The sequence below is a fragment of the Bacillus rossius genome (genome assembly GCF_032445375.1).
Source record: "Bacillus rossius redtenbacheri isolate Brsri chromosome 9 unlocalized genomic scaffold, Brsri_v3 Brsri_v3_scf9_1, whole genome shotgun sequence".
Taxonomy (NCBI): Eukaryota; Metazoa; Arthropoda; class Insecta; order Phasmatodea; family Bacillidae; genus Bacillus; species Bacillus rossius.
In genome coordinates, this window is record NW_026962012.1 from 9183134 (window position 1) to 9198651 (window position 15518).

The following is a 15518-nucleotide window of genomic DNA, read 5'->3' on the forward strand; positions in this document are numbered from 1 at the left end:
AATTTGATTTATCACCATTCATAATGAAATCGTCTCATGTAAGTCATTATAAATATACCACATGTTACACTCACCTGAACTTTACAAGACGTTTGCATTTGATACTTTAGTACAAACGCATGATATTGCTGTATTGTTTTTGGGTATGTCGTTTTATGCATTGTTCAGTTCTTAACTACATACATACATTTTCAGTGCGATAGTGTAACTTATTAGTTATGTGCTTACTATATTGCATGTGATAGAATTTCACTAAAGATAAAATCGTTGTATCAAGTTTTGCATAAATTATTAACATGTACATTTTGGGAAAGTGTTCCTGCTTGTAAGAAAGGTTTCATTTTGCAATAAGTATACGTTTGATGTGTTCTAACTTGCTATTTCAGCATTTTGTGGGGAGAGATTCAGTCTTAAAATTGTATATATGAAATAATCCAATATTCGATATATATGTGCGATATATTCCTTTAACATTATTCGTATTTATATTTAAATAAAAGATAATTGCAATGTCAGTGTTAACATTTTTATTTTTGTATCAAGCATTTAGGGGGATATATTCTGCATTGGTGAACTCGGCTGAGTGTATTTCAACCAGAACTTAATGTAAGAAGCCATTTTATCTAGAATGTATAAAAACAATAATTGAGAAATGAATTCTTGTATAAAGATCATGTGTTTATTTATAGGTACTAATAAGCCTGCATTTGTGTCTGTATTTGATAAACTATGTATGGTAAGTTTGAAATTGGCTGGCACATTTTGAGGGGTAATTCCTCTTGCAAATGTAATAATGTTTGGCCGATGATAAACATGATAAGATGTCGGAGTCATTTATAATCGAGACTTCAAGCGACTTCATAACAAATCAGGAACATTATGGTAATAAGCAATAATTTACTAAAATACATTAAGTAATCAAATCAATTAGAAACATTTTAATAAATGTTCTTGTCTTCTGGGTTCTAGCCGCGTCACAATGGAAGTTCTTTCCGACGTTTCGGAGTGCGTTGCAGCCTCCATCTTCAGGGCAGCAGCAGAAGTCGCTTCTTACCTACTGTTACTCTCAGTAACCTACTACCTACTGTTCGTCAGTAACCTACTACTTGCTGTTACTGTCAGTAGGTAAGAAACGACTGCTGCTGCTTCCCTAAAGATAGAGGCTGCAATGCACTCCGCAACGCCGAAATAACTTACAATGTGACGCGGCTGGAACCCAAAGGCAAAGCCATGACCGTGAAAGCGCGCGATATTTATTTTAAAGTGTTGTTTGATAATGTTAATATTTTTAAGAGTTAAAATTGCCATTCTGTAATGGTTTTATAATTTACCGTTTCATGTTTATCTTTCAACAAATAAAATAAAGGGTAATACGTTTACAAAATAAGTATAATTGATTTTTTTTTATTTGGTTAAATGAAAAAGTGTCTGGTATTTTAATAAAAGTTAATAACATATTTTTTTACAAACATTCTTTAACACATAATTTAACAACTATAGATTGTGTTAATGTTATGTAAAGTGTATGGTTTGAATATTGTACACAATTTTTTTTTCACTAGTTATGGATTTTATTAAAAAAGTTTAGTCAACAAAATTGTATACCTATCTATTTATATGCATTTTTTACTTTCACAACTGTGTAGGCGATTTTTAAGTATACCTGTAAGAGAAGTGTTGTACCCGTTTCTATTATAAAAGGTCTGCAAATGTATTAAATCTAAATAATATGTTATGAAACAATGTTTTGACATTATTTTAATTTTGAATATAATTTTTAAATTTTATGTGATAATTTTTCATTCATCACTTCATAATGCATTACAGATACCTTATGGAAAGCTTTGAATGATTCACAGATTTATTTTTTGTGCACCGGTAACTAAAGATGATACAGAAAATTACAATCTGGCGCAGGGAATAGAAACATTAGGACCTTCCCCCCCCCCCCCCTTTTCTTCTTCATGGTATTCCTCAACCACTTTACCTAAGCCATTGTAAGACCTTGTCAACCCACCCCCCCCCCCCCCCCCCCAACCCGAATCCCTGACCACCCGTTGATTTTACAGCTCATCCTCGCCTGCCTTGACCCCAATGACTTTCTCAACCTTCCTCCCACCACATCACATACGAAGACTACCGAAAAGGCAGAGCAGAAATATTTTCCCTATGATGAATCCAGTGTAAATATGTATAGATTTCGGGCATTGGACACACACAGACAGGCTACACATAGTTGGCCATGGGAAAAGCATGGCTTTTCCAAATGCACCCCTGCTACCTCCAATGTTTTCCCTTGCACTTTGTTGATGGTAACAGCAAAACTAAGCCTGATTGGAAACTGAACTCTTTGAATTGGAACGGTAAATCAGTGGGGATAATTGGAATTCGAAACCTGTTGAAATAGTGGCACGAAGTTTATTCTGCCCTAATTGTTGATTTGAAGCCTCGTTCCATTACATTGTCGAGGAGCATCTAGATTTCGCATAAGCATAACTTGTACATTTAGTTTCATTTGAAGTTAATGTGAGGGTACACCCGAAAGTTCAAGTGAATTTAAAAACTTCACAGGATATGAAGTGCTTTGCTCTGTATCCATGATGTATCTATTGACAAATACTCCTTCATTTCCCCTTGCACCTCTTTTAAAATATAAGTGTTGATTTTATTAACGATATAATTTTTTGGCACCAATATTGCTCTGGCGCACAAACACTGATCACTATCCAAATTTGGTTGCAAGTCCGGGAAAACTTGAGTAATAAGATCCACATCGTTTTATACTAAATTACAAAATTCTCTTGAAAGTAAAATATAACCTTCAGTATCAAAGTCCAAACAACCATCACCGAAGAAAATAAAGACACATAACCACAAAATTTAAAAAGTTTAAGTATTGCTTGGTGATGACAGGAAAAAAAATTGAATAGTGAATTGAGCGTCGGTATTACAATATTAGTTTGGCGAATTATTTAATTTACTTATTGAAATATTGAAAAATATTTTTATATATAAAAAGTGTTCTATGCCTTTTACTATACCCTTGAAAATATGCGTACAAAATTTCATGATGATCGGTTGAGTAGTTTCCGCGTGAGAACATAACAAAAAACAACCAAACAAACTCACATTCGCATTTATAATATTAGTAAGGATATGCCCTGCATAATAATTTACTTAGCATATATCTATTCTAGGCATAGCACAACATCAATATTCTTAGCATATATATTTTACCAATGTACATATTCATAAAATGTATACTGCTATGTTAGGCATATAAAAATATTAATTAGGCAAGCATACATCTAAATGTTTGGGTGAGGAGGTAGTCAGTCTGTCAGCTGTCACCACACAGGTCAGGATGTCCTCACCAAGCTCGAACCGAGGATCCCATGACGTAAGTACCGTTTAAATAAAATTTTATTTATTTTTATTAATTTTAAAAATTTTCCTTTTAAAATCGGTTAAAAATACAGAATTTGAAGATGGCGGACAATTTTCAAAATGTAAGTTCTTTTAATTAAAATTTTGTTAAGTAAATATTTTTATCAATTTAAAAAAATTCCCATTAAAATCAGATGATAATTACGGAGTTTCAAAATGGTGGCCGTAATAACCATTTCAACATTCTGGGATGGGGCGCTCGATGTCAATATGGCAAAGTTCAAGGTCAAAGGTCAAGATCAAAGTCAAAGGTAAAGGTCATAGTTCAAGGTCAAGGTCATCCATGATGGTCGCCATGACGCCGTGGGTCGGTCGGCCATTGATCCTCTCAATCCTAACCCTGGACCCTGTTACCGGAGCCCAATTGCTATCGGTTTGATTTTTCAGATGGCTAACTGGGCCGTATTTATAAGCAATATTTGTATAAGCATTTCACATTTAAACCCCAGAAAAAGCTTCTCGGGATGTATTAACATAGCCGATAGAGTACATCCTTGCGTCAAGAGTGAAGCTTGTTCTGGTGTTTGTCTGTGGCCAGGTCTGTTCCGTCGCGCCATATCGCAGAGCGGCAGCGCCATCGACAGATGGGCGTACACCGAGCCCAGCCCGGCCAGACAGCGGGCGTTTAGGCTGGGAGAGGTACTCGGCTTCGCGTCCGGCGACGAAGATGCTTTGTCGACGTTCCTCAAGAACGTGTCTGCAAGCAAGCTTGTCGAGTCCCAAGAAAGCGCTCTTTTAACTGAAGTAAGACATACTTGATTCTACAAAAGTACTTTACATGATTTTCTGTAAGATACAAGTCATATACCTACTTGCAAATCCATACCACCAAAATTCTTGAATTGTAGGCCACAAAATAAATTGAAACATCAAGTGATTCAATTAAAAATTTATTTAAATACGAACTTACATTATTTAAGTAAAAGTGAACAAGTCTAGTACTGTTTACTTCAACATCGCCGGTAAGTTCATATTATACTTACGGAAATAGTCTTAACGACTAAGATAGATCCTCAAGTACATGTACTGGATGTATGTCATCATAACCATTTAACACTTGTGGTGATATCGTTTGGATTTCCAGACATGCGTAATTATTTTAACGGTCCCCAAACAACCTAATGTGGCCAACTAGGAGACACATTTTAAACATGATATGTTGCTTATTGCAAAAGTAAACTACCCGCTAACAATATTTCATTCGTAGGATGTCCTCGGGGGCATTACCATACCATTCATGCCCACCAGAGAGAGTGGCAAGGAAGCCTTCCTGCCTGATTCTCCCCTCAGCATCCTCAAGTCCGGCAACTATCAGCACGTGCCTTACATCACAGGGTTCAACTCGGCGGAGGGGAAGTACTTCGCCCAAAGTAAGAATAATCACCAGAACAGTTTTATATTAAATAATAAAATGAAGTCTATTACGTGTTCACAATGACACCACATATTTACCCATATAAACAAGAATGTAGGGCATGTATAAAATCAGTCTTGAATCAAGAGCATAATTAACGTGTCTCAACCGGAGGTGGGATTGTAAATTACTTAGATAATAGTAGCTGTAATAGATTTTCCATTAAAGAATAATTATAAATTACAATGACACTCTCACAAGGAAGGGGACTGGTGACAGAAACATCTCTGATTTGAAATTAAAAGACATTAGGGCGGTAAGGTAACAATAAACTAAAATTATTATCTTCCTCTACAGGGAATGGAGGTCTGTATGCTGGAAAGAAAACTCCATAATTAACGAACACTCAGTCTTATTTAAAAGTTAAAAGATGACACTAAAGTATGAATTGCATCTATATTTCACACGTCCATATGTTACCTATTCTTATAAAAGTACTTTTAAAATATTAACAAAAAAATGTATATTAAAATAAATAAAAATATTACTTTTAAGTTTCTTTAGTTTCAATAAAAAAATAACTATAAAGATGCTTTAAATAATTTTAATTATAAGCTTCAAGTAAAATTTACTTTAACATGCAAAGTTAGAATTTGTTTAAACTCCATTTTTATGCTTCGCCGAACACCCATGCTTTAACTGATTGAAACGAAAAGAGATTTCATGTTTATGCGTTACATTCAACAGGCAACAAAACCTGAGCATTTTCAATTTTTTTTTTTTTCAGAAATAGGATCACAGCTACGCGTCATTATCTTGCGGGTTACCAGAATGTGTCTCGCAGATCACTTGTAGTCGGACAGCATGACTGACTCCAGTGTCGGCCACTCTCTACCCCGCCCTCAAATGACTGTTCTTAAATCATTCTCTCGTCGCCGTACACACCCGAAATAAATGTTCTGTCGAGAAAGTTCGCGAAAACTTAAGTAATTGCAACAACAACCTGACACGTGGTTTCAGTATTCCCATTAATAATTTTAAAATGCAATTAATATTCAATTAGATGAAAAAATTAACCCTTTTTACATGCTTTATATTAGCTTCACCTGTATGTTTGTCTGTCCGTCTGTAACTCTTTCGACTAAGAGTGAGTGTCTCATCACTGTAAAATGTCCCACTAAATTCATTTCGTTCGTTAGCCGAGCGGTCTAAGGCGCGCGAGCTTTCGGATTCAGCGAACGTGGGTTTTACTCCCGGCCACGCCGAAAAAAAAAAACTTTTTTTTCCCCGGTAAATTCTAAGATTATATCCATACATCTAACTTTTTTACTTTATACATAAATTTAGTTTAAAAAACTAAAAAAAACATGCTTTTAAAGAATATCAAACTAAAAAGTTAAAAATAAATATAGTTTAAAAAACTAAAGAAACATGCTTTTAAAGATTATCAAACTAAAAAGTAAAAAATAATTTTAAAATTTAATTTATGACAATAGTATATAAGCAATACTATTATAAATGAGAAAAAAGCATGGGGCGCTTAATATACAAAAAATATGGCACAAAGCGCCTCAAGCTTTTTTCTCATTTATACTAGTATTGCTTATATAGAATTGTCATAAATTAAATTTTAAAATTATTTTTTACTTTTTCGTTTGATAATCTTTAAAAGCATGTTTCTTTAGTTTTTTAACTATATTTATTTTTATACCAATGATTAAGTATTCATATACATAAGGACGTAATTATGGATAAACGCGTGTAAATGTAGTTTATAGCCTATCATTGATATTTATAGTTATTATTAATTTTTGTAGAAAATCTATTACAGCTATTATTTCTAAAGTAATGTAGAGTCCATCTCTTCAGTAAAACAATGCCTGAAACGCAAGTACAAACGTGTTTCAGACTTCGTTCACAACAGCAGTCTGTGGACGCAACTGTTGAACGACATGGAGCTGTTTGTGCCTCCCGAACTGAATCTGCCGCTAGGATCGCCACAGTCGGTGGCGCTGGCTGCCGAGATCAAGAAGATGTACTTCGGTGACGTCACTCCCACTGTGGACAACATAGAGGAGTTAGTCAGTGTGGGTGACAGTTTCACGATGTGATGGCTTCTGGTCACCTGGATATTATATTATCTCTTTATTACTATCATCACTATGCTAAATTATTTTTTCCTTTTTACAAATCGTATAAAAAACGTTACTAGTTAGTTAAGACTTTACATGTGCGTCAATAACACAAACTATAAAAAATCATGTGAACTAGTCTTTCAGTACTTGCCAGAGATGTATAACATCTAACCTTGGTAACGAGAAAATTCATGTTTTCTCATGATGCAACTTCCCTTATAATACGAAAATCTGACTGAAAAGAAAACGTTGAATTCTTTAAAATATTGACGATCGTGATAAATGTATAAAAAAGAAATGTGTTTTTAACTAAATTTCTTGTCGGGAATCGCACGTAATTTCCACAGCCGCTACTAAAATTTGTTACCGGAGCTACTACGCCTATTATAAAATAATCCCATTTGCAGACCGAGATTTTAGACTATATAATGAAACGGCCCTGATAAAAGCAAAAAAAAGTTGAAAAACTACTAATCTTTGGTTTTGTACCTGATTTTCGACAATGAATTTTATTAAAATACTGCTCATCTTATTAAATACACTAAACAGTTAATGATATAAAGTTTCCCTTTGGCTTTGTGAACTTTTATTCATCCCGTCAGCCACAGATTGCAGCACCATGGTAATACATTTACGTTCCATGCAACTTCCGTTCCAGTCAGGAAATAACTCATACCAAATGTTGTATTCTGAGAGCTAAGATGTAACACATGAATAATGTAAATATATTACGATTATATTACTTTATACGACCAGGAAATAGTATTTGGGGAAATAGTATTTGGGATAACCTGTCAAATTATTAACTAAATAATGATACTTGTGTGCATCAAGCAAATGTAAATACCGAGTACTGTAGACAATTGTTTCATGGAATACAGCTAAGTGTTTCTTTTTTTCCATCAGTTGTATTCAGATGCATACTTCGTGAGCGGTGTGCGGAGGTCTGTGAATATTCGTACCAGAAACTACACCACTCCTTTGTATGTGTACCGGTTCAGTTACGTGGGCCTACTCAGCTTCTCGCAGCTACTCCAATTCGACTACCCGTTCAGAGGTTTGTACTCACGATTGTCTTCAAGTCAAGATATGTTTTGTACTGATGGCATCAAAGTCAATGCCAAATTTAACTAACGAGAATTTTGAAATTATTTTAAAGATAACGGAATACTTGCTTAAATGAACCGTTGGAAAGTAATTACTATTCGGCTGAACACTTAGCAAAAATAACAAATATAAACACTTTATAGGGGCGAGTCATGGTGACGATCTGGGATACTTATTTGGAGTTGACGGCTTACAACTTGCATCTAACTCCACGGAAATGACAGTGCTTAACCAGATGACGACCATGTGGACCAATTTCGCTAAAACTGGGTAAGTTTCTTTCCAGCCTGTATTCATTATTACATACCTTCATGAACTTAGCAAAAGTTTAAACTTGGTTTGGTATTTCCGAGTGGATAAATTTGTAGTATTTTTTTTTTAGTTTATATACTTAAAAAAATAGAAAAATACTAGTGCTTAAACTTTTAATAAGTTATTCAATTAAGAACATTTTATTGATAAACTCCATTTAATGGCGTATGTCCGTATGTCCATTAAAATGTTCTAAATCAATTTTCCCCGTTGCAATAATCATTCAAAGAAAGTTAATAAATGTAAAACTTTTGATTGGCGGTGGAAAAGCTTGGCATGTAAATGTGTTAGCAAAACTTCAAAAAATTAAATAGGATTTATTTAGAACACGACAGTTAAATAAGTTCACTTAAATGTAAATACATAAGTATGTCAATCAATTAATAAGTAATTCTGACAGTCCAAAGTTCTCTGTAGCAATCTCTGTGTTATCTCAGCCAAGTAGAGGATGTTATGACATGTGCCTATCTTCACACACCACAGACGTGGTTTCTGAACTCCAGTTGACAGCTGATAATTAATGGCTCTATGTCACTCATAGATACGATAGGACGTACATCTACTGTGCCAGCAGTACCCTGCCGCCCTATCTCAGCATCACGAACGTCGTGTCAGGCTAGCCTGGAGTTGCTGGCGATGGGAAAGTGGATGACGAGGCGGAGGCATAATGCAATGATGGGTTGCCTCTAGGAACTCTGAACAAACCATGCATTGGTGTACAGCTGACAATGTGTAGTTTGTTATCATCCAGCAACATTTGCTCGTGATTACGAAGAATTCAATTTTTTTCTGTTAAACTAAAGTGAAGAACTTAAAATTCTGCAATATGAAAACTTCAGGACTTTCAAGATAATTGAATAGATCCATGTTTTGGCTGGTATTAAACTATCGCAAACATAGCACAAGGATATTTAATAAAACTGTATCAATACAAATGTGGCAAAAGTACAAAAAAAAAGTGGTATTATGTTTAAGGTGGTGCCTCCCATTTCAGGTCAACATTTTATATTTACAGTAATTACAGATAAACTTGTAGACTTTTTCAATTGTTTAACTTTTACGAAATAAAAAATATATACAGCTCATACTTTTTGCATAATTAGCTGACAAAGTTACATTTTTAACATTTTTGGGTTCTACAAATAAGGAGAATTTAATTTATTGCAGAACTGAAACTTTTTATTTTTAACTAAAATGCCACTGGCTACTTCAAGAAATTGTTTGAATTTCTTTCAAAAAAATTATTAATTAATTTTACATGCCATTTCAAAACTCTCAAATTTATTACGATTTTGACAGCGTAGAAATATGAAATGAGTTTTTGTGATAGAAAATCAAACCATATCATGAAGTAGCCAGTGGCATTGCAGTTAAACCTAAAAAGTTTCAGTTTTGCAACAAATTAAATTCTCCTTATTTGTACAACCCAAAAACGTTAAAAAATTGTAACTTCAGCAGCTAATTACGCAAAATGTATGCGCTGTATATATATTTTTTTCATTTCGTGAATGTTAAACAATGGATAAATCTAAAAGTTTATCTGTGATTAATATAAATATAAAATATGACCTGAAATTGATGGCACCCCCTTAATGCATTTACTTTTATTTTGGGACCTTCCAGGAACCCGGCTGAGGGCTTCGCCTCGCAGTGGGACATCGTGTCGTCTTCCAAGAAGCCATACCTGAACATCGACTCTGCTCTCAGCACAAGTGACCTTGATAAGTTGCAAGCGGAGAGATTCGCCATGTGGGTTAAGATATACGCCACTCTAGATGACTAGACTTGAGTTCGAGTAACTCGTGTTGTAGCTATGTAGATAGCTTTTACCTACTATAATTAGGATTACATCACAATTAATTTTTTTGTACACTTCAGAATGTAATTGATTATATTTGAAATACAACTAAAAACATTTTGTGATTATAAAGGAAAAAAATTATCTTTGTTCTTTGACCTCTCTTAATCCACTGTGGTTCTAGTTAATCTCACATCCTATGTCTCTAGCCCATCTCTTCTTGCACCTGGGTCCTGGAAATAATTAATCCCAAAGCCTCGCAGTGGGACATCGTGTCGTCTTCCAAGAAGCCATACCTGAACATCGACTCTGCTCTCAGCACAAGTGACCTTGATAAGTTGCAAGCGGAGAGATTCGCCATGTGGGTTAAGATATACGCCACTCTAGATGACTAGACTTGAGTTCGAGTAACTCGTGTTGTAGCTATGTAGATAGCTTTTACCTACTATAATTAGGATTACATCACAATTAATTTTTTTTGTACACTTCAGAATGTAATTGATTATATTCGAAATACAACTAAAAACATTTTGTGATTATAAAGGAAAAAAATTATCTTTGTTCTTTGACCTCTCTTAATCCACTGTGGTTCTAGTTAATCTCACATCCTATGTCTCTAGCCCATCTCTTCTTGCACCTGAGTCCTGGAAATAATTAATCCCAAAGCCTCGAAGCAGATCCAGATAAGAAAAAAAGGATAAATTTAATTGGCAAAGACCGACAGTAAAGGCTAGAGTTGGGAGGGTTTTTTTTTTTTTTTTTTTGTGAATCTGCTTACTGCCAACATTTCACTCACAGGGGGTTTACAATGATCAAGACACTGCATGACATGCAGGACTGCAGATTAATTTTAAAAAAATGTGAACTGAAACAAGTTTTGCAGCACGGCTATGAGACATGTACTGACCTAAGAAAGACTTTAACAATCTCATCTTGGAGCCTGATATATGTTAAACATGCGCTATTTATATTAGATAATGGTTGTCATAGGAATGTCCCCAGAAATAAACAAACAAACACAAGTACTTGAACACGCTGGAAACACGTCAATTAAAGTTTAGGTTAAATCTTACATGCTTAAACAGCAAAGAAAAGTCCAAGGAAGTAATTGTGTTCGAAAAATTTCTCTTTCGGTATACCTGATATCTTTCTGGAGTCAGACGAATGACACGACCTATGGAGTTTTACAATTAAATATATAAATGTTTCTTAAGTGCTAAATAAATAAACATTTAAAAATAAAACAAAAAATTGTAGAGGATTATAAAATTTACGGGATTTCAGGTGTGTACGAATTGCTTTTTGCAGGGAATCTAAATTATATTCTCAAAAGGATATGAAAGAGTAAAATAAAATTGCTAAAGATTAATCATGCTCTTTTAAGTGATAACAATATAGAAAGTAATATAGGTTATATATCAGGACGAAAATAATGAAACATATTCATTCTCGCTAATATCTGCAGTGAACTTGCAGTGAAGGTTTCAAAAATTTAGAAAGTGGCCAGAACTTGGAATTTGGGCATTAAGATGACACGAACTAACTAGCCGGTGGCCTAAGACTACTTATTGCTTCGTGTAGTGCAGGAATGTTTTCATACGCAATAAAATAGGTATTCATCATACAGGAAGGACTTGCGGGAAGTTGGCTTGATAACAAGAGTTGAACTGTAGTCGCGTGCAGACTTCACTCTCCTGCAAGATGGAAACACTTTAGATGCAAGGTTTTGTGCGTTGACTGGATTATTTATTTCAGGTGGATCCTGTTCCCGAATTAACAAAGGCTTCTAGTACATGTTGATGGGCATCGACGTGAAAAGCAAGTTCGCTTGGGCCAGACTGTGAAATCGAAGAAGTCGGCTGACATAACAAAAGACATGGCCGATATTTTGTGAGACGTTTATGTAATGTCACACCTGCAAACAGATCTTGGCAAATAATTCTACACTGTGACGTTCAAGGCTTTGATGAAGAAGTTTGGCATGACACGTTACTCTTCATTTAGTAATGTCAAAACTTCAATAGTCGAGTTGTTTAAAGGAATTTTGCGCACCAAGATATGGTGTCATTTCACGGCTAACAGAACTTACAATTGGATGGATATAATTGACAAAGCTTATAAGCGAAAATAACTTCATGGTGCATTCTATTACGAAGATTAAGCCCAATGATGTGGAAGATAACCACGAATGCGTAGAGCTAACATGGCGACATTTTGCGGATCTCCAAGCAGAATGGTGTATCCGAGAAACGTTTCTCTGCGAATTCGAATCCTGAACTTTTCTGTGACACCCACGTTAGCGAATCGGAGCATATGCCCTACTACCTCAAAGTTTTGGACTACAAGCCTATTTGCGGAGGCTTCTGTGCCGAAGAGATTAAGTCTACGATGTTTTCTTACACTTACTTGGTGGAGAAGATAATCAAACTAAGAAACGGGCGGTTCTTAGGCAGCAGATGCGGAAATTGAGAAACGCTGAAGACTTTAATAATGTGCTTGTATGTATCTCACTTGCAGTATAATTAAAATTATTTGTAATTATGTGTTGTTTTGTTTATTGTAATATAAACTAGAATGTTTTATAATAGGACAATATAAGAAGCTCTTTATTACCTGGATCTAAAATGGCCAACAGGAGTCGATCAAATCAATCAGTGTATTAATAGCTAAATTTATAAAATGATTAATTTTTTCCCAGAATTCTTTGAGATGATAATTACGGGTTTTTAAAATGGCAGCCAAAATGGCCAACGAAATGGCGAACATTACAACAGTTGACTTTCTGGTGACTGACAGAACTGCACTCTAACGGATAATTAACTAACCAATATTTTGTCAGCATACTCTGGCAGACGATAATAGTCAGCGTCTGTTAAATATTGTGGAATAAGGATAGCAACATTTTATTTTATTTACCCTATTGGGAATCCAACCAAGAACTCAGAAATATATGTCGTAAGTGCAGTTTTCGTTTAAGTATTTAAATAAATTTTTAACTTTTTTGGAATATTTATTACTATTTTATTATATTTTTTGCTGTGGTTGAACAGAGAACACCTAAGTCCATTATGTACGAAATATATGTATATATTTTTAATTTTTTAAGACTTTTATGTTTTATGTTTTATGTGAAAATGTAATCAATGTGACAAATTGCACACTAGTTATCACATTTTATTCACATTTCAAGTGAAAGGTAATCCAAGATTGAGGCCGTGATGTCACAATCCAACATGGTGGTCGATCATTGACTCCATCCTATATCCTCGTCCTGTATCCTGCATCCGACTCGCCATATGTGTAATACTGATAATTAATCGGCAAATATTCCTAACTGGAATTCACTTAAAAATGCAGCCTACATATACAACTATAAAAATTAAGTTTATATAACGTGGTTGCATTCTCGCCATTTTTAAATTGGTGGGAATTAACGATCACTTATTCAATCATAAACTGGATATTCGAGGCATTACTCTCATCGATATACATATTACGTTTATAATTCTTAAGTTTTTCAATTCCAAGCCTGTTATCGGCGCCTGCCGGACAAGATAGACTTCATCGTTGCGTATGGGCTGAGGGTATTCCGTACAGTGGTCTCAAGCCAACAAAAATCCATGCGAGTCCGTCAACTGCGTAATTTTTTTTTCAGCAGCATCATAAGGAACTTTATTTTATTCTATTACGTTACATACAATCATTTCTAGTGTTTGGATAGGTTTTTTGATGTGACAACGTCTAATAAATCGATGAACGCCGGCTGCACGCTCGAAAAACTGTCCCGTAAAGCACATTGTCCCGTTACGCTGTGTCCCGTTACGCTCATTGTACGCTTGCGCCGCATCTATCTCTCTTCCACTCGATTGGAACAACCATCGATTTGACTTTTTGGAGGCACATTAAACTTGAGACACTCCCATTCGTTTCCTACTTTTCCTATCGTCGTCCTATCCTGAACAGAATAACACAGATTGGAACAAGTTAAATAGCAAACATGTATAAAAGTTATAGTTAAAATAATCTGTTCGTAAAAGTAATAAACATATTTGAATTAATGAGTGCAAATAAAAGTAAATTTATCAATTAAATTGTAGATTACATTTCACTCCTTTGTATCCATACAAAATAGTGATAACTCAATAAAAATGATTAAATTTTATTCATAAAAGTATGCAATCATTTCATCAATGTTTTGTTATGACGTTGTCACGTTAAACTATCGTCTGTAAAGCGACTTTACAGACAACCAATTTTTTTTTCTGAGGCCGAATTTCACACCAACGGAAGAGTGCGAGAAATGTTTATTTTCCACGTTACCTCCGTCCCTCGGCCCTGGAAGTGCCAAGCCGGATCTTCCTAGCATGGTTCCCTCTGGCTTGTCGCATCAGCCTACATCTCTGGAGCACACAACACTCCTCCCGGCAATCGGTACCTTCATTCTTCTGTTTGCTAGAGTCCGCCTTGCATGCAGAGCGGGAGGTTAGGTACAAGGCGCGCGCAGTTCAGAACATGCCTAAGTCTCAGGATTGCCGCGTGTCCTTCAGGGAGAATCCTCACACTTGAGAGATTATTGTTATCTCACCACAAAACATGCTTATCAATAAACGACTAATAACCCGCGGCTATGTTCGCACGATTTCAAAGTATTGCTGATATCTTAGCATTTTAATAAAAATATGTAATTAATTAAAAACATTTTCTCAAGAAATAGACACAATTATCATTCAGGTAAATAAAAGAATAAATCTAAAACAAAACCATGCAAGAAATTTTTCTAATGTGATTATTATTAAGCCTTTTTAATTTTTGATAGATTAAGTACCCAAATTAATAACTCTCGTTTAAGTGTTTTCAAAAATATATTTAACATTGATGTAATCACACTTAATAACCTCCTTTACATTTCATGAAGTAGCCAATTTAAAGAATGGTAAAACACGTGGCTATTTGATTTTAATTTAGATTATTCCAAATTCTACGTGTCCTATTTCATTTATTTTGATTATAGCTATGTTCAGAATAATTAAATAATTTCACCTTACTTAAGTCACTTAAAATGTTTTAAGATTTTTTAAACAAATTTTTATTTTGTTGAGTACAATTATGAAAATCTTGTCTAACATATGAGTTTATTCTTAAAAATGCTTATCAAAATTTCTTAATTTTTCACCCTTGTCATATTTTCCAATGGGGATAACTTTGTGGAAATTCAGAACTACAGATTTAGTAAATATGGTAATATGCATTAACTAAATAAAATCAAACTTATCCCTTTTCTTATTGCAGATGTGAAATACAAAATATTTATAATAAATTTACATTAGTATTTATTCAAAATTTATCTTATTAATACTGATAAATA

The 15518-nt window shown here is 34.5% G+C and overlaps 1 protein-coding gene across 2 annotated transcripts in view; it reads left to right on the forward strand.

The window, feature by feature from the left end:
• LOC134542564 (juvenile hormone esterase-like) overlaps positions 1-10705 on the forward strand; it is a 39459-nt gene extending 28754 nt beyond the window's left edge. Inside the window, exons 6-12 of one of the 2 annotated variants that reach the window (XM_063386933.1) lie at positions 3986-4191; positions 4655-4817; positions 6710-6888; positions 7843-7993; positions 8187-8313; positions 9979-10104; positions 10363-10705. In XM_063386933.1, coding sequence (XP_063243003.1) covers positions 3986-4191; positions 4655-4817; positions 6710-6888; positions 7843-7993; positions 8187-8313; positions 9979-10104; positions 10363-10396 — 986 coding nt within the window. In that variant the 3' untranslated portion in view covers positions 10397-10705. Of the gene's footprint in view, positions 1-3985; positions 4192-4654; positions 4818-6709; positions 6889-7842; positions 7994-8186; positions 8314-9978 lie in introns of both variants that reach the window. The other variant, XM_063386932.1, reaches the window with a different exon arrangement.
• The last annotated feature ends 4813 nt before the right edge of the window (positions 10706-15518 follow it).